Below are 20,488 nucleotides of genomic sequence, written 5' to 3'. Positions count from 1 at the left end.
TTGCCTCTAGCAGAGAGAGGGGGTTTATATCAGCTAGGACTGCCCATAGTCGATGCAGTGTTTTTCTGCCTAATGTCCTTCTGTAGCTGGTAATATAACCCTATGGTCAACAATAGAAGAGAGCTGTGTGTGTCATTGAACACAAGAGAAAGGCCTTTTTTGGTTTGAGATAAACCCTGAACCTGGGATCCTTCAGGAATAGATTCCTTGGGTGAATATTCTTGCATTCCCTTCTATCTGAAAAATCTTATCTTCCTTCTCCTCTATTAGTTAATCTTCCATTAAAAAGGAGGGGGGAGAATAGGAATGCTTCTGCTTCCATAGCATGTGGTCCAGACTGGAAAGTATTCCACAAGCTACTACTGTACTCAGAGATAGCTGGTAAAACTACCTCCCCTTTCACAAAAGAACTGGAAGAACATGCCCTAGAAGTAGCCAACATACTGGAAAGGTGGAGGAGTCAGAGCCACATGGAATACACCGACCACCAAGTGATACATTGCTCAGGGCACTGCATGCACGTTCCTACCTATCTGATGTATTTTGGACCCTTTCTCCCCTCTCTGTGGGCAATGACACATGGCCTGCTAACACTTGGTTGGGGACCCTTGCTGAGGGACAGCAGTCCTAGTCAGCCAAGAGAGCACTGTACCAGTAAAGATCAGTGTGCTAGTTACCCCAGGAGAATTCATATAAAAATTCTGCTAGCATCTCCCCACCCACAAGGAAAGGTGTGTAGCCCCTTTAACACTTGATGCAACCAAAAGTCCCACAATGGAGATTTGCCGCAAATGTGCTCCACCCTGCCTCATGTCACCAGCCATACTGGGCATGCAGCTTGGCAGACATGAGGGATTGCAGGGAGTGGAGAGGCTCTCTTCCTCCTGCATTTGGTGCCTGAAGCCTCGCAGACTGCTTCTAAGATCCACTACGGCTATGTAGTGCTTAGGGTTGCCTAGGAGTACAATCCAGTACCATTGCATGTAAATCAATAAAAACACCACACACTAAAACATATGGACACACACACACACACACTTTTCCTTGTCCCACCCTGTGGGGGTGGGAAGGTTTGGTGTCCAATCATGGTGGGCTCTGCCAAGGGCCTTCAGGGACTCTACTCCCCAGGTAGGGATCCCTGCTCTGTATAGCCACCTACCTGTCCACCAAGCAATATATCATTGAGCAGGATTCCATTCCGCAGGGTCCTAAGCGGACCAGCACCCTTTCAGGCCATCATCCATTCCTCTGAGATTTCAAAAGGCGTAGGATATGAAAAAAGCTAGTCCCCTAATCCCAGATGGAATCGTTAAGAAGTTATTTTCGTGCAGAGAGCTGCATAGACATGACCATCACCTTTAGACACTAGTAAAAAGCTGAAGCCCAACAAGAAAGGGATATGCCTGGAAAGAATGCTGGTCATATCATTTTTGCCAGTATCCAGTCACCTGATGGTGGCAGCATAACCCGATTCATAAAGGAATATAGACACTCTGTGGATGTACAATAAACAAATATTGCATATAATGAAGCATATGAACACAGACATAAACAAATGAATGTAGATAAAAACAGACGACTATTAAGCTGGAATAACTTTAATTCATTCTTGAATAAAAGGAGGGGAAAAAAATTGAGGGTAAAAGTAAACAAACAGGTGTACAGTGGTGAGCAGGAACATAGCTGGTTTCTACTTTAAACTTGTATCCATAAATTAGCAAACATGTTTCGTCCAGTCCACACCATTAATGACCATACCTGAAAAAAAAAAAAAAAAAAGTTACATTCTTCTACAGATACTGGAAAATTTACACGCAAAGTAATCAGAATAGAAATGCATTACCAAAAGTGACAATTAACATATACTAGTAAATTAAAACTGCAATGTCTGCAGGAACAACTTCCATGGGTTATTTGTTGGGCTGTCACTTTCTGTGTATAGGTTTCATGCTGAATACCATGTAGCAGCAAGCATAAAATAAAATTCTGTGTGTAGAAGTACATCAGCAAGTGTTCAACTAAGTTACCATCATAAGATAAAGTTCAAATAGGAAAAGACCAACAAACTTAACACTAAAGCTTTTACCTCTTTCATGACCAGGGCATTTTTTTTTGCTATTTGGCACAGTGCTACCTTTAAACTGGCAATTGCAGTGATGCAACACTGTACGCAAATTCAATTTATACCATTATTTTCACACAAATAGATCTTTTTGGTGGTATTTTAAGGTCAGAACATTTTGAAAAATTATATTTTCTACGGTTATAAAACATATCCAATAAAGAAAAAAATGAAATCTCTTCATAAATTTTTGGCCAGCGTATTCTGCTACAGGTTAAAAAAAAAAAATCCCAATAAGTGTATATTAATTGGTTTGTGCGAAAGCGTCTGCAAACTATGGTATATATAGTAGAATTTACAGAGCTATGACAATATACTGGTAATGGCAGTGATCAGCGACTTATAGTGTGACTAATAGGTGTGGTGGACAATCTGCAGCTAGCTGGGAGGGACACGGACATCAATAGTGACACTAATATAGTGATCATTGCTAATACGGTCACTGTACTAATTACACTGGCTGGGAAGGGGTTAACATCTAGGGGCAATCAAAGGGTTAATGGTCTGCCCAACAATGTGTAATGAGCGCAATATGTGCTGCTTTTACTAATAGATGTAGCGGATTGAAAGCACAGATCAGGAAGGAAGGGGGGGGGGGGGGGGCACCCTATATCCGGAAGTGCTAGGCAGACCATCCCCAGTAAAACACAATGGGCTTTCTGGATGCAGTTAAAATTAAGCAGTAATACCTATGAAGCAGAAAGCATTAGAGATAAGTACAACAGGGAGTAGCACAATAAGTAAATAAAAAAACAAACAAAACAAAAAAAAACCCCTTTCTATTCCTGTGCCTATACATCCACTTTGTGGTCAAGTGGTCTATAGCCCAAAGTACAGGGAAACCATGTCTTACCTTACTCTTGTCAGGGTTCTTCAGAGCCCTGGACCTCTTCTAGCACCATGTGGCTAATTATACACTACAACAAAGTGCCAAGGTGCATGCCTAATGTAGGATTCAGTGTTGAAAACAAACATTACAGGCTGGCCCTGTAACAGAGGTTTACCAATCCAGTACTGAATGAAGGACCTGGCTTTCCACCCAGTAGCAGACTTGCCATAGGCATTTTATTAAGCAAGAATCTAGTTCTCTTCATAGTCATTCTCTGTCAACACAGACCATTTGTGCAGCCATAGGATTCTGCATATCTGTATGGATATATAAGTAGCTAGGCAAAAATTTGGATATAGGAAAGTGGCCAAGCCATATAACAGTAGTGCAAGGCTTCTAAGAGGAGCTCTGGTTTTGGAGCACCAAGGGACCAATCCAAATCGGTCCAGATTGCTTGCAATTCACTTGACCCAGACTGCCAGAGTTTAGCAAAACAGCCATACACATCACCAATGGTTGCATGGCCAAGCTTGACAAGGCAGCAAAAAAAGGGGAGGTTTTAAGGGGGCCTGAACCATGTGCTCACTGGGTAAGTGGACCATAAGGGATTTGATGAGGCAGGTCAGATCAACCACTGGCACTTTCCACTTTTTGAAACCTCCTGGGGAGGCGTACACACTCTGCCAGCCAGCTGTCTTTGTGCAGAACATCCTGTACTAGTGAGTGAACTGAGAAAGACCTAGCAGAAGGATCACTAGGCATGGGAGGGGTTATATAGGTTGTCTTAGCATCCTACCTTAATTTGGCAGCATATAACCCATGCTCAAGACTTAAAAAGGAGCTGGTATCCTGTACTGTACAATTAATTAAATCTATTATATATATATATATATTTTTTTTTTATTAGAAGTTGTATTTGGCAATTCTTACTTTTGAAATTCCCATTCTCTGTTATCAAGTGGACAAACTTGTCGAGTCTTCAACCAACGGGAGATGCAATGAAAGTGGAATGCATGCTAGAGAAAAACATTCACTATTAAAATACACACACACGGTATGAGCTCAGTACAATACACACAAAAAGAACATGGCATCTGTAAGTCACTGTAGTAGTCCACACTAAATACAGTGAGATCTGTGATCATCTGGGTTCTTTACAAGAGACTATCTTCTGTATACTGAACAGAGGGATGGCTTGCGCAGCACCTCCACCATTCATACAGCGTGCAAAATAAGTATTAAACACATCACCACGGTCCCAACAGTGCTCACTGGAACATTCAGAAGTTTAGAAATCCTTCTGTAACCAATGCCATCAGTATGTTTTGCAATAAGGTTGCAAAGGTCTTGAGAGCGCTTTGCTTTTACCCATCATGAGATGTTTCTTGTGTGACACCATGGTAATAAGACCTTTTTATAGGCCATCAGTTGAGAATGAACCAACTGATATTGATTTGCACTGATAAAAAAGTGGCAGGACTGCTTCATTCCATTTTATTACACAGAACTTAATTTCTGGACTTATTTGTATGTATGGATTGCACGGATTGTTACAGACGTGGTGAAAATATGTCAATAGCACCTTTAGAAATATATTTACCTAGAAAAATGGTGACGTGTTGAATACTTCTTTTATCTGCTGTATACCTTGTATTCATTTAGTGAATGCATAAGGCCAAGCTATGGATGGCAAAGGTGCCAAGCAAGCGACCTGAAACCAGATAGAGTTTAACCTTTCCCTATTCAAATTTTGGGTATAGATACACTTTAGGTGTTATAAAGTTATCTAACTGAACACCATCAGCACATAGGAGGTACCTACACAGTTGCTTGTACATCAGGTCCTCTCAGTATAAGCATAAATGCCCCAGTGCTCAGATATTCACAGGTTAACAGATTGAGAGTCTAGCCCTACCTCTATACTCACCTTACCATTGATGGACAGCCTCAATGGTGTAGTTTAGTAGTAGCAAGAAATAGTGTGGCATAGGAAATGAAAAGGGGTAAGACCCAGAAAAACCTAAGAGAACAGTCGTGCATTCCAGCTAACAGTCCAGGACTAGGTATAGAAGTATAACAACTGATATTTGCTTTAAAACCCAAAACAAAAACAGACGATTGTAAGCTTACCAGCCCTTGGATGAGGTTGCTGGGACTCTAGCAAACACACTTCCTATCCTTGGGATGTTGCACTCTCTCCTTTACTTTATCTATGGAGGCAGCCAAGGTTGCCAGCAAGGCTTGACTTGAAATGTGTCTGCCTTTGTTCATCTCCATTATATAGGGGATGAGAAGATTAGTAGTTTACATAAAAGGTACTTTGTTTTCTTCCCAGCTCTCAGCAAGCATCAGGGACATTGCAATTTTGGCAAGATCAACAGGTACTGCTTTTTGTACTTGCTAAAAATATTCTAAGGCTAAAAAAATAAAAATTAAGGACTGGTAAACAGCAACATAAATCACACTTTTGTTTTTCGATTTAGTTATGTGTCAAGTCTTTGATTGCTAAGGATATTTACGACATGTCATGGTTGTCCCTATCCTAGATAGCTAATGAGTTATAGTACAAATCATGGCAGTCATAAGGGTTAAAACAAGCTCACAGCTCTTTAAGAGCTAGGAGACTGCTATAAAATGTAAAGACTGGACTCTGGGCTTTCAGTATAAGTGATAAGAGCGACTATCCTGCCACCCAATTACTTCTACAAAAGGAAAAGCGTTGCTGCTCCCCCTCTTCCATATACCCACTACTACTGCATTCAGCCCACGTCTTAAAGCAGTAGTAAACCATGTTCAGGAGAAAAAAAAAAAAAAAAAAAAAAAACTCAAAAGTGGTCTCCTTGCAGGCTCATGTCATAATGTGCTAGTATGCAGTGCATACTAGCACACTATGACAGGCTTACCTAGAAAACATCTCTCCAGCGGCACGCTGTCACCAATGACAGGGATTCAATCTTCACTTAGTCTTCCTTCTCAGTTTGCAGGCTCTGGCTGTTTGAATGGCCGAGCAGGTTCATTCTCAATGCAGCATTTGGCATAAAAGGGGGAAATGGAGGTCAGAGCTTGTGTCCTAGATCTATCTCTCCAGCATACAGTATGTGCAAAAATGGGCAGGCCACCGGAGACTTAAAGATCACTTGCTTTACCTAAATGGTAAAGTGCTTACTTACTTTTAACCCTGATCCTCAAATCTCTGCGGCCTTCAGGTCAAGTGCAACTAAGGATTGAGGCCTACTAAGGGGTAAATGCCTTTTATAAATGCCAGGCAAAACATTTTATGTATGCAGGCTCATGCGGTGTCAAGAGATCCAGCACTTAATATATGACACTTCTAATGGCTTGTGCTGTAGTTGTATAGGAGATAACATAATTAGTTCCTAAACAATGCATACCTCTGACAGTTTTAGTTCCTCGCAGAGGTAACAAAGCACAGTGACTTATCAAAGTCCTGACATTCTTCTCTTTCTTGGTGCAGTGTAATCTAATGATGTCAGGCGGAATTCAGCAACTCAGTAGGAGCACACTTACAAATTCTTATTGAGAGTCATGGAATCTTAATATTTGTTATAGGTTAAAACATACTAGGCTGAATGGCTATGTCCACGGTTAGCTAAATTGGATGGGCAAAAAACACTTAATGACATGTTATATCTTTATTCAAGTCAATTGATAAATATCACAAATCAGTTTCTCACACAAAGCTCCATTTAGCCTTCATCTCATTCTGCAACAGAGAAAATTTAATAACCTGTGAAACATGCCTAAATTGTATTCGCATGTCACTGGCAGAATGCCAACCGTAAAACAGAAATAGCCTGCAGCCTGAAACATCCTTCCCTAATCTTTTTTTTTTTTTTTTTTTTTTTTTTTTAATGCTCTCAACTTTTGTTTCCATTCAGCCACTTGGTTGGTCATCTTACTAAGTGATGTTAGTGCAGGGGTGATATACCCTGCTGTGCTATTGTATTCTGACAAGACCCCCCCCCCCCCCCACCAACACACTAACCAGCGATCGCAGCTTTACCTTAGATTGTATGCCCCTTGAGGGCTAGGGACTGATGTGAATGTACAATATATATGTAAAGCGCTGCGTAAATTTACGGCGCTATACAAGTACCTGAAATAAATAGGCATGCCCCGTCAACAAAAGACGGTCATTTATTTATTAATTTCAGGTACTTGTATAACGCGATCAATTTATACAGCGCTTTACATATATATTGTACATTCACATCAGTCCCTAACCCTGAAGGAGCGTACAATCTAAGGTCCCTAACTCATACATACGCATACTAGGGCCAATTTAGATAGGAGCCAGTCCACCTACCAGTATGTCTTTGGAGTGTGGGAGGAAACCGGAGTATCCGGAGGAAACCCACGCAGGCACAGGGAGAACATGCAAACTCCAGGCAGGTGGTGCCATGCTTGGAATGCAAACCAACAACCCGAGTACAGCCAGGCGGAAGTGCTAACCATTTAGCCACTGTGCTTGACCGGCTTCTGTTGGACAGGCTGCTGTACACACTGACCGGATGTCAGCAGATTTTAGTTGAACTGGCCAATATTTGGCCCATGTGTACCAACGACAAGGTGCTCTGGTCCAGTCACATGATCACCTCCCAGCACCAGTTTCAGGGAAGGAGGAGGAACAGCAGACAATGGATGTCTCATAGTAAGTCTATGGGCTACATCACCATTGTTGCTGCTCTCTCCTCTCCCCTGAAAACAGGTGCTGGTGAGATCACATGACCATCACAGCGCCCTTAGATTGGGTAAGTATTAACATCTTTCCTCTACAGGCTAGTTATGACAGGACTTCTACTCAATTACATTGTGGAAGCTCAAGAGCCTAGCTGTGATACTGAACATGGTCATGATAAAAAAAAAAAAACAACAAAAAAACAAAAAAACAAAAAAAAACAACTTACATTGCATACTCCCCATGCCACAGTACACTCTTCAGAGGTAGCCGATGCTTGATTGGCTTGACATTCTATACCTACATACAACAAAAATTGAGATTTTGCATTTAGTATGCTAAACAAATTTCCAATCCGTGACAATATTAAAAAATATTAATTTAAAGTGGAACTAAACATTCCTATTCTTTACAGCCAAAAAGCTGTTCGATCTACACAGTCACAGTGCTGCACATGATCAATTATGACACAGACATGCCTTGAATGTAACTATTTTGGGAACCAGTTAAATCAAAGGATTTAGTTCTGCTTTAACAAAGGTATTAACCACTTTTGCCCTCCTGAGTATTAACCCCCTTCCTGACCAGGCCATTTTTTGGGTTACGGAGCTGCATTACTTTAACAATTGCGTGGTTATGCAACGCTGCACCCAAATTAAATTTCTGTCCTTTTTTCCCCACAAATTGAGTTTTCTTTCAGTGGTATTTGATCGCCTGTGCGGTTTTTATTTTTTGCGCTATTTTGAGAGAAAAAAAAAATATATTTTTGACTTTGCTATAAAACATGTCCAGTAAAAAAATTTTAAAATCAAATTTCGTCATAAAGTTAGGCCAAAAATTTGTATTCTGCTACATGACTTTGCTACCAAAAATCCCAATAAGTGTAAATTAATTGGTTTATATGAACGTTATAGCATTTACATATGACGGTATATATACACTGGGATTTTTTAATTTTATTTTTACTAGTAATGGCGGTGATCAGCGACTTATAGCGTGACTGCGGCGGCATTCTGACACTGGGGGGAACTGACTTGGTGTCACTGACATCCCCAGTGACACCAATACAGTGATCAGTGCAAAAAAAAAAAAAAAAAAGCACAGACACTGTACTAATGGCACTGAGTGGGAAGGGTTAACATGAGCGGCGATCGAAGAGTTAACTGTGTGCTGGGAGTGTTTTACTAGGAGGCGGGTGTGTGTGCGCACTTCACTGTAAGCGCACTGATCGGGGGCAGTGTGCCCAAACTGACAGGGAGGAGGGCTGCATTGTAAACAATGCAGCCCTCCTCCCTGTCGGAGATTGCCGGTAATCGCTGGGCGCCGGCAGGTAATCCCTGGCTGGGACTTGGTGATTGACATCCAGGGCCGCAATCGGCAGCACAGATAGGGCTGGAGATTACTCGGTCATGCTGATTGACTTAGAATAACAGATAGGAAGCTTTAAAAAGGAGGGTGGTGCTTGAAATCATTGTTCTTCCTCTTAACCATGGAAGTGCAGCAAAGAGGCCACTTCTCTGCAGGAAAAACATCAGGGACCGACTGATATTCTGCAAAAGGTACAGGGATTGGAATGCTGAGGACTGGGGGTAAAATCATTTTCTCTGATGAATCCCCTTTCCAATTGTCTGGGACATCCGGAAAAAACCTTGTCCAGAGAAGAAAAGGTGAGCGCTACCATCAGTCCTGTGTCATGCCAACTGTACAGCATCGAGACCATTCATGAGTGGGGTCGCTTCTCAGCCAAGGGAGTGGGCTAACTCACAATTTTTCTCTAAGAACACAGCCATGAATAAAGAATGGGATAAAAACAACCTCTGTGAGCAACTTCTCCCAAACATCCAAGAACAGTTTGGTGACGAACAATGCCTTTTCCAGCATGATGGAGCACCTTGCCATATGGCAGAAGTGATAACTAAGTGGCTTGGGGAACAACACTTTGAAATTTTGGGTCCAGGGCAAGGAAACTACCCAGACCTTGATCCCATCAAGAATTTGTGGTCAATCCTCAAGAGGCAGGTAAACAAAAAAAAACCCCACAAATTCTGACAAACTTCAAGCATTCATCATGCAAGAATGGGCTTCCATCAGTCAGGATGTGGCTCAGATGTCGATTGACAGCATTCCAGAGCGAATTGCAGAGGTCTTGAAAAAGAAGGGTCAACACTGCAAATATTGACTCTTTGCATAAACTTAATGTAATTGTCAATGAAAGCCTTTGACACTTATGAAATGCTTGTAATTATACTTCAGTATACCATAATAACATCTGACAAAAATATCTAAAAACTGAAGCAGCAGACTTTGTAAAAATTAATATTTGTGTCACTCAAAACTTTTGGCCAGGGCTGTAGAGTTGTCCCATCTTCTGCGGATTACCTAAAAATCATCTGTAAAAGCAATGTTGAACCAACTGTACTTTTATATCCACTGAAGCATTTTTATTGTATATTTTACTACAGGTATTTATATAACACTGACTATATACAAAATGCTTTATATACTGTACAGTCACAACAGTATTTGTACAATATTGCACTGTAGGAAGTAGAATGTTTCTCTCACAATGTCAAGACAGATAAATTAATAAAAAAATGGACCACTATTTATAAAAGTGTTGGTCTTTCCTTTAGAGAAACTGCGAAGAAAGCTAAAGTGTTTGTGAGCACAATTTCCTACACATTGGCCTGGGTTCACATTTGTGCATGGCTGGTTTGCAGTGCAATTTGTAAAAGAGTCCCGTCCGGTTTCATTCAGTGGTTCGAGTGCAACTGCAATGCAAACTTTTAAAGTGTATGACACTGGGAATCGCACCTGAACCAGGCTGAAAATTGTACCTATTTTTTTTTTTTTTTTTTAAATCGCACTGCGGCCAGCTCCACAGAAAAGAATTTTGATTCCTATGTCATGCAAATTGAATATGGTACAAAACACATCCAACTTGCATATATGTGAACCGGGTCTTGAACTGGTTTCAATCGGAAACTGACTGAAACATGTCTGACAGAACCAAAGTCACAACAGAATTTAATAAGTTTCTGGGAGTGAAAAGCTTTGGTGATAGGAGCCCAACAGTTTTAAACACAGCTTAATGGTGGTTGAAGTATACAAGTTTCTCAAATGTAAAGTTAAAGGTTTGACAGGTCAAGTATCAGAAAGAAAGCAAAAAAGCAGCAGGCAGCACAGTTATGAAAAGAAGATTGGGGTATTCACATGTCTCATTCCATGACATATCCAAAAAATAGGAGTATTTCCCATTTCAATAGCCAGAGCCATGCAAATCATTCCTTTAGGTTTCAAGCTTTCCGGCCATCATCTGTGCAATGTATGGAAACCATGGCTTCTACAGGGTATGACATGGGACCCAAACAAAACAATATAACAATACAAGTTTTAGTGAGAAGGGACTAAAGGAAGCAAAAAGCCCTCCAAACGATTTACTGCATAGCACAGTAAAGCCAAAATGGCAAATGAGAAAAAAAAAAAAAGGGAGGCTTGCTGCCAGTGGACTACATCAGACGGAAGAAGGTCACCTGACCAAAAGAATCAACATTTGAAAATGTTCTGTTACACAGGGTTTTTGAGGAGGAAAGTTGGTTTCACAGAATGCAACAGCAAACAGGAATAGTGATGGTCTTAAGGATTTTTGTGGGACCGCCTACAACTGTCCTAAAATGTCAGTTAGGTGCCAGCAGTACAAGGAAAAAAAAACAAAAAAAAAAAAAACCTTGGCAACAGAACCAAAAAGAGTGCTCGGAGCGGTGTTCACTTAGTGAAATGTATAAGCTAAAGACCAGGCTTTGGTCTCACAGACCTGCAAAACTGAGACCTGATGTTGGACGGGCCAAGACGTGCTGAACAACCTAGCAGAATGAGTGTTATTATGAAAAGGCTGTTCAGGACTTAGGGTTAAGCCAATTTCAGATCGTTCAGGAGCCAACTGAAATCTCGTAAAATATGCAATGCTACATGAACGTTGTTCTCCAAAATGTTGGCATGAATAATGCCAAGGACGTCATTTCCAGAAACAAAAATGGAGTCACATGGCCCCAGTAGATATTGAAAAAAAAAACAAAAAAAAAAAAATAAAAAAATAAAAAAGTGCAGCTTTGTAAAATATTCATTGTCATACAGATAGGCCATTCAGGTCTGATCCCCCCAGATGCCTGGGTGAAAAAGCCTGGAATTAAGCTTTAAAGCTAATGCAACAACAGAGCAAATAAAACTTCCCTTTAAATCAATTTATGGTGTACAAAATTACTACTAGTAAAACATTTAAATGTGAGCAACTATGTTAAGTTATTTTCATAATTACACGTAGTTTGCAGATCATAGGCATAACATACTTACACAAGTCCATAATATGGTTTCTGCAGATGGCACAATTATCAACTACAATGTCCCAGGCCCAAAGAGCAACTGCATTCCACTGGAAAAAAACATGACATTTCCAAATTAGTTCAAATACAAGTGGCATTGCTGAAAATAATGTTAAAAACAAAACAGAAAATTCAACTGGGATAACTATAGACATCTATTTAGTGTGAGAAAGACACCCCAAATGCTAGGCACCAAGATAAAAGCTCTGCACAGTTCTAAATTGTCAGCATAGATTCTTATCATGCACAACTGGTAAGCTGAATGCAAGGGAGGAGAAAGACATCTTAAAAAGGAGAACAAAAAAAAAAAAACCCACACGATCGCCACAATGACCAGGAAAAAAAACAAAAACAAAAAAAAAAAAAAAAAAAAACACACTCATCCTTAACTTGACCTGCAGGTAAAGGAGGCCTAAAAGAACTAGGGTCCCAAAGATACCCTTCCTATCCAGCAGACATATAATGGGCTCATTCCTCTTTCTTCCAGAGGCAGGGTCTTGGGATCAAAAAGAGAAGTATGGGTTTTTTTTTTTTTTTTTTACTGTAATCATACAATCATACTTACCAAGGTGGATGCAGCATCGTTCCAGTGCTGCATCTGTCCCCTGCCGGCTCTAAGTGTGAGAACTCAGCGATCATATGTCTTCGGATTGCTGAATTCTCCTAGCCACTCTGAGCAGACAGCAGTGATTGTCAGTCACCACTATCTGCTCTGCCCCCCACCACCGTGCGCACGCTCACTGGAGTGCTGGACTGTGGAGGGGAGGGAGCATCTGGTTCAGGCTCTCAGCACACCTTTCCCCAGCCTGGACCAGCTGAGCGACGTCAGCCGACTTTAGCCTGCTGTCAACTGGAAATGGGTCACAGGAGTGCAGAACAAACTGCACTCCTGTGATCCACAGGAGAAGTACAGCCAAACAAACTTTGGCTGCACTTCTCCTTTAAAATGGTATTAACCAAGTTACATCCACCCTATAGCAGTTTTAGTGCTACAGGGCGGTCCTCCTGTGCAAAATCACGTATATATACGTGATTTTACACTTCCAAGTCACGGGGGGAGTGAGTGCCACATCGCTTCTACTGAACAGTCACAGCAGAAGCCGGTCTGCAAGTTCCAGCAAATGTATCTTCGCCGGCACCCGCAAATTGTTGGGCAGTGAGGAAAAACAGAGCTCTGCCTATGTTTACATAGGCAGAGCTCTGTTGCGACAGGGGGGAGTGATCGATCTTGTGTCCCTGCAGAGCTGGGAACACGATCCATCACATCCTCTTATACCAGCACCACAAAGTGTACACCAAGAGCATAGCTAAGCACACACTTAATCCTTTGGTCACCCTAGATGTTAAAACCTTCCCAACCAGTGTCATTAGTACAATAATCAGTGTATAGTTTTAGAACTGATCACTACATTATTGTCACTGGTTCCCACAAAGTGTTAGTGTAAAACCGTCCGCCGCAATATTGCAGTGCCGCCATAAGTCACTGATCACTGCCATTACTAGTATAAAAACTTTTTTTTTTCAATTCCATTATATGTCCCATAGTTTGTAGTCGCTATAACTTTTGCAAACTAGTCAATATACACTTATTGGTATTTCTTTTTACCAAAAATATGTAGCAGGATACATTTTGGCCTAAATTTATGAAGAAATTTGATTAATTTTTAATTTAATTGGATATGTTATATAGTAGAAAATAAAAAATAGTTTTTTTTTATCAAAATTGTCGGTCGCAAAAAATAAAAACCGCAGAGGTGATTAAATACCACCAAAAGAAAGCTCTATTTGTGGGGAAAAAAAAGGACATAATTGTAATTTGGGTAGTGTTGCATGATCACGCAATTGTCAGTTAAAGTAACGCAATGCTGTATCAGAAAAAAAATTACCTGGTCGGGGGGGTGGGGTGTGAATCTTCCGGAGCTGAAGTGGTTAGAAGATAGGATCAACCTTTTGGACAAAAATAATAAATGCACACTTTTTTGCAGGTAAACAGTAGATCACGATGCCATGTAGGTCTCCTGCAGACCTGTCATAATATCTTCTTGCCGTATGGAATGTATGGTCAAGCAGATATACTGACCGGAAGCTTCAATGAACTACCATGGATCTCCACAGTGCCATGGTAACTCATTGAAAACTACAAGCACACAGCCGCTAAGGCTGCCGGGACTTGTAGGCACTCATTCACATGAGTGACGTGGCTGAGTGGGTGGAGAACGGTTTTTAAATCTGACAGATAGCACAGGGAAACTTCTCCCTGCATTGCCAGAAAAAAGAAGGCGCGGCTGCAGCTATGGGAACATGTTGCATGTTCCACCCAAAAAACGGGTGAAGCATGTAATATGTTCCAAAGGTGAACCTACCCTTTAACTAGTTGCCGACCGCAGATAGCCGAATGACGGCTTCACTGCGGCCGGCCAGTTCTGAGTGGACGTCATATGACGCGCACCCGGCTATCTCCGTGATCGCTGTGTCCTACGGACACAGCTGATCACGTGATGTGGTAAAAGGCCAATCACAGCGGCCTTTTACCACGTGATCAGTGGTGTCCAATGACACGCTGATCAGAGGGAAATGCAAGTGCCGGTTCGGCTGCACTTCCCTCACGCTGTCAGATCGTGAGGAAAGTACTGCCGAGAACCGGCAGTTGTCAGAGCGGGGATCGGCACTGATGATCAGTGCCCTGATGATCGGTGCCCAGCAGTGCCACCCGCAAGTTCCGCCCACCTGTGCCCAGCAGTGCACCCACTAGCTCCGCCCACCTGTGCCCAGCAGTGCCACACACCAGTGCCCAGGGGTTGTGCCAGTCAGTGCCGCCCATCAGTGCCCATCAGTGCTGCCTCATCAACGCACATCAGTGAAGGAGAAAAAATACCTGTTTGAAAAATTTTATAATAGAAACAAAGAAACTTTTTTTTTTCAAATTTTTTGCACTTTTATTTATAGCGCAAAAAGTAAAGCGCCCAGCGGCGATTAAATACCACCAAAAGAAAGCTCTATTTGTGAGAAAAAAATGATCAAAATTTCATATGGGTACAATGTTGCATGACCGCGCAATTGTCAAAGTGCGGCAGCGCTGAAAGCTGAAAATTGGCCTGGTAAATAAGGGGGTATATGTGCCTGGTAGGCAAGTGGTTAAGGGCCAGTTCACACCACAAAAATGCACTCTTGATGCATTCCGGATACGTTTTGGCCACGGTTCACACCACACTCCATTCTGGTGCAGTTATGAAGCAGTTTGCAATGTTCCAGTACAGTTTTGTGCAGAAAAAAATGCTGAATATTCTACTTTTTTTCGTGCACAGGAACTGACTACACTGTTCTGAACTAAGGCCATTGGAATATATGGAAAACACTGTTCATGCATTTTTGATCCAAAAAAAAAAAAAAACAACCCGCACTGGACTGCATCTAATGTGAAGTAGCTGAACAGGCTTTTTTTAAACAAACATGTTCTACATACCTGCTCTGTGCAGTCGAGCCCCAATCCTCATCTTCTCGGGTCCCTCGCCAGGATTCCTGGCCACTCCCTCCTGCCAATTGCCCCCACAGCAAGCAGCTTGCTATGGGGGCACCAGAGCAGGCCTGCTCCCAAACCAATGCTCTGCGTGTCCATTCACACACAGCTGTGGCTCGGACCTGCCCCCCTCACTCCTCATTGGCTCAACAGCTGTGATTGACAGCAGCAGGAGACAATGGAGGAGAGTCCCCAGAGAGTCGAGGCTCTCATGCACATCAATGGATAGTGCATTGAATGCATAAAGGTAAAAACCTTAGGCCTTTAGAACCACTTTAAAGTTCATGCTAACATTCTATGGCAAGGACACAAATTAAGCAGCAGGTTTTAGGGATGTCTAAAAATTGTCTGGTGGTTTCATTCCTTGTTCTAGCAAGTGGAATATACTTTATATTCTTTCCTCCAAAAAACAGTTTCATTTTCTGTTTATTTTCAGGATATCTTATATGAAAGACTTTTTTTTTTTTTTTTTTAGAAAAACTTCAAATGAATGGAGCCAAAGTTGTTCTAAAATATATATTTTTTTCTGATCAAGTCACTGTTGTGGACTTACCTCTGTATTTTGGATTATTACCATTTTGACACAACCTATCCTATGACTCTCCAAATTTTCTAAGCAAAAGGCTAGTTTACTGTCCTTCAGACTAGAGAGTCTTGGCCAGTGGGAGTAGAAAATTTACTGGTGTAGGTAACAATGTCCCATCATTGGTGTCAGTAGGAGGAATTAGGCCCCATTGTTAATGTCTGTGGGAGGAATAGTGTCCCACGGGTTGGATAAAGGCAAGCAAAAGGGCAGCATTCGGCCCCCCTGCCGCAGTTTGGAGACCACTGCTTTAAAATATTGGTTTGTGTCATTCTGTAGATCATTCAGTTTTTAAACGTGACTTTACACAGCTAACGTTACCAGCGTTATCAAAACGCCCCGTGTGCACGAAGCCTTAATCACAAACCAGCAACAAAACTTTGTTATATTTGTTCTGTGTTAGAGATTTAGCAACTAATATTTTCCAAAAACAGGGGGTCAACAATGACAGCCTAAACATTTTTCACATGATCGATTTCCTTTAAAGTGGAAGAAAAGTCTAACCATAACTATTCCTCCTGCCTAACCTATCTATATATATTTGATGTGCTTACTAATCTATTTTTAACCCACAGACACAAAACTTCCACTGATTGCCCAAGGTGGAGTGCATGGTGTCATTCACATGCCACGGCCAACCAGAGGAAGCTTTGTATTCAAAGGACACAAAGTCTCTGCCTCCTGTGAATGGCCTAGCAATGTTCCGCCTGACTAGATTGTGTTCTGGAAGCTGATGTAGCTAGAGCTCCATACAGTTTATACATTTGCAGCTGCTGCATCTGTTACTGAAGGAAATACACTGCTCAAAAAAAATTAAAGGAACACTTTTTAATCAAAGTATAGCATCAAGTCAATTAAACTCCTGGGAGATTGATCTGGTTAGTTAAGTAGCAGAGGGGGTGTTTAATCAGTTTCAGCTGCTTTGGTGTTAGTGAAATTAACAACAGGTGCACTAGATGGGGGAACAATGAGACGACCCCCAAAACAGGAATGGTTTTACAGGTGGAGGCCACTGACATTTTTTCCCTACTCATCTTTTCTAACTGTATTTCACTAGTTTTGGATTTGGCTGGGGTCAGTGTCACTACTGGTTGCATGATAGTCCTATAATCCACTGCTGTGCTGCCGCACTGCGGGTCCTTCCTAAAATCCACTTGCTCTCCTGCCGCACTGCGGGTCCTTCCTAAAATCCACTTGCTCTCCTGCCGCGCAGCGGGTACTTCCTGAAATCCACTTGCTCTCCTGCCGCGCAGCGGGTCCTTCCTAACATCCACTGCTCTCCTGCCGCGCAGCGGGTCCTTCCTAACATCCACTGCTCTCCTGCCGCGCAGCGGGTCCTTCCTAACATCCACTGCTCTCCTGCCGCGCAGCGGGTCCTTCCTAACATCCACTGCTCTCCTGCCGCGCAGCGGGTCCTTCCTAACATCCACTGCTCTCCTGCCGCGCAGCGGGTCCTTCCTAACATCCACTGCTCTCCTGCCGCGCAGCGGGTCCTTCCTAACATCCACTGCTCTCCTGCCGCGCAGCGGGTCCTTCCTAACATCCACTGCTCTCCTGCCGCGCAGCGGGTCCTTCCTAACATCCACTGCTCTCCTGCCGCGCAGCGGGTCCTTCCTAACATCCACTGCTCTCCTGCCGCGCAGCGGGTCCTTCCTAACATCCACTGCTCTCCTGCCGCGCAGCGGGTCCTTCCTAACATCCACTGCTCTCCTGCCGCGCAGCGGGTCCTTCCTAACATCCACTGCTCTCCTGCCGCGCAGCGGGTCCTTCCTAACATCCACTGCTCTCCTGCCGCGCAGCGGGTCCTTCCTAACATCCACTGCTCTCCTGCCGCACAGCGGGTCCTCCTAAAATTCACTGCTCTCCTGCCGCACAGCGGGTCCTCCTAAAATTCACTGCTCTCCTGCTGCACAGCGGGTCCTCCTAAAATTCACTGCTCTCCTGCTGCACAGCGGGTCCTCCTAAAATTCACTGCTCTCCTGCTGCACAGCGGGTCCTCCTAAAATTCACTGCTCTCCTGCTGCACAGCGGGTCCTCCTAAAATTCACTGCTCTCCTGCTGCACAGCGGGTCCTCCTAAAATTCACTGTTCTCCTGCCGCACAGCGGGGCCTTCCTGTAATCAACTGCTCTGCTGCCGCACAGAAGGTCCTTCCCATACAACTGCTCAGCTGTTGTATAGTTTTGTTTTTTTTTTTAGCACTGATCACTGTATTGGTAGATTGTACACCCCTTGAGGGTTAGGGACTGATGTAAATGTACAATATATCTGTAAAGCGCTGCGTAAATTGATGGCACTATATAAATACCTGTAATAAATAATTGGTGTCACAGGGGATGTCAATGACACCAAGCCAGTTATCCCCAGTGACAGAATGTCCACCGCAGTCCGACTGATTGCAGCGATTACTAGTAATAATGAAAAAAAAAAAAAAAAAAAAAACAATCCCAGTATATATACCGCCATTTGTAGACAGTTGTCAGAAAACAAAATAAAGGCCTGGTAAGGAAGGGGGTAAATCCTCAGGAGGGCAAGTGGTAAAACTACTATTACTGCGTTTCTAGACAAGTTCACAGAAACTGGGCAAAAATCCGCCCCATGTATACTAGTGCGCAGTGATGTTCCCTCCACTGTACAGATTGTAATTGGAGCTCCATCTACTGCAACATCCCACCCCACCGATCCTCCACACAGAAATACTGCTACAGGGCGGCATGGGTACGCAAAATTACTAGAGAGAGAGATATATATATATATATATAGATATATATGCGTGATTTCGCATTTCTGGGTAGGAGGTATGCTTGAGGCGCACCCTACTTGTGCCGCCATTCATGACTGCGGCTGTCAATCACCGGGTCCCGGCCAGTGATTACTTGCCGGTGCCTGGTGATTACGGAGCATCTCCGACAGGAAGGAGAACTGTTTTGTTTACTAACAGTTCTCCCTGTCAGCTCAGGCTGCTTTGGATGGCTGTGCCCCGCACTGTAAGCAGTGTGCTTACAGCGAAGCACACAGACAATGCCCCATAGTAAAGCACAGTTAACCCTTTGATCCCCCTCATATTAACCCCTTCCTGCCCAGTGCCAATAAAACAGCATTTTTTTTTTTTTAAGCACTGATCACTGTATTGGTAGATTGAACACCCCTCAAGGGTTAGGGACTGATGTAAATGTACAATATAGATGTAAAAGCGCTGTGTAAATTGATGGCACTATAAAAATACCTGTAATAAATAACTGGTGTCACAGGGGATGTCAGTGACACCAAGCCAGTTCCCCCCCAGTGTCAGAATGTCCGCCGGAGTCCCGCTGATCACCGACATTACTAGTAATAATGAAAAATTTATTTACACGTATTGGGATATTTTTTAGCAAAGACATGTAGCAGAATACATGATCAAATACCACCGAAAGAAAGCTCAATTTGTGAGGAAAAAAAGTGCATAAATTTCGTTTGGGCGCAGTGTTGCATGACCACGCAGTTGTCAGAACACAAAAAAAAGCCTGGTCAGGAAGGGGGTAAATCCTCAGGAGGGCAAGTGGTTAAACTACTATTTCTGGGTTTCCTGACCAGTTCACAGAAACTGGGCAAAAATCCGCCCCATGTATACTAGTGCGCAGTGATGTTCCCTCCACTGTACAGGTTGTAATCAGAGCTCCATCTACTGCAACATCCCACCCCACCGATCCTCCACACAGGAGCCGTGATCATCCCGGGGGAACATTCCACCTCAGTCACGGCACCGGAAGATGAGGGTTAATGACACCAATCATCCCGTTCACCGGTAATCCGGGGATCGCCTGGATTACAAACAATCCCATCCATTTACTCGGCATCAATAATGTTCACCCACCTTTTTCACCTCAAACCGCTTTTTGCTAGCACTGCTATTGGTTCCGCTAGGAACATCCACATCCATAGCAGCAGCCATTACCAACGCGACAAAACCCCGGCCTTTCTAATGCTTGTGTCACGCTCACTTCCGCTTCTACGTCACATGCGCAGACAACAACGTGACCCACAACATGCCAGTGTTCCTTGGGTGCGTGCTCGCTCCCGTGGGTGACTTTGCACACTGCGCATGTGCTTTATGGCTGCCTGCCTGTAGAGGCCAACTGGATAGCCGTCTGATGTGAACTAACCTCGGCCAAACCGTGCACATCGAAGTTGGAGGGGGGGTGGGGTAGTGTAGTGTAGATGGTGCTTATTCTACATGGAAACAAGCGTTTTGAAGAAGCGTAGTCACCCAGCTTGGATAGGTTACATGGCTGGGCTCTTCTGGATTTTTGTTTCCCTCCCATTCTCTCATGTGAATGGGGCTGCACTTGTTTCAGGGTGCTAAAGCAACCAACGCTGT

General features: G+C 43.0%; 1 protein-coding gene across 1 annotated transcript; it reads right to left on the bottom strand.

Annotated features, from left to right (window-relative positions):
- Nucleotides 1-1,582: 1,582 nt before the first annotated feature.
- RBX1 (ring-box 1) lies at nucleotides 1,583-20,143 on the bottom strand. The gene is made up of 5 exons (XM_089692638.1): nucleotides 19,985-20,143; nucleotides 12,001-12,079; nucleotides 7,880-7,950; nucleotides 3,882-3,967; nucleotides 1,583-1,758 (listed from the first exon to the last, which is right to left on the bottom strand). Exons 1-5 carry the CDS (start codon nucleotides 20,060-20,062, stop codon nucleotides 1,746-1,748), a joined length of 327 nt encoding a protein of 108 aa, XP_089548764.1. The 5' UTR covers nucleotides 20,063-20,143; the 3' UTR covers nucleotides 1,583-1,745.
- Nucleotides 20,144-20,488: the final 345 nt, after the last annotated feature.

This window comes from Staurois parvus, unplaced genomic scaffold (genome assembly GCF_062004578.1).
Source record: "Staurois parvus isolate SC_StPar_1 unplaced genomic scaffold, SC_StPar_1.0 ptg000597l, whole genome shotgun sequence".
Taxonomy (NCBI): Eukaryota; Metazoa; Chordata; class Amphibia; order Anura; family Ranidae; genus Staurois; species Staurois parvus.
This window is presented reverse-complemented; position numbering and strand designations above follow the sequence as displayed.

Excerpts from the sequence above, each read along its gene's own strand:
- RBX1 (XM_089692638.1), bottom strand. The coding sequence starts at position 20,062 with ATGGCTGCTGCTATGGATGTGGATGTTCCTAGCGGAACCAATAGCAGT. Across the intron at positions 12,080-19,984 it reads AGCGGTTTGAGGTGAAAAAG|TGGAATGCAGTTGCTCTTTG; the intron begins GTGGGTGAACAT and ends GTTTTTTTCCAG. Across the intron at positions 7,951-12,000 it reads AAACCATATTATGGACTTGT|GTATAGAATGTCAAGCCAAT; the intron begins GTAAGTATGTTA and ends TGTTGTATGTAG.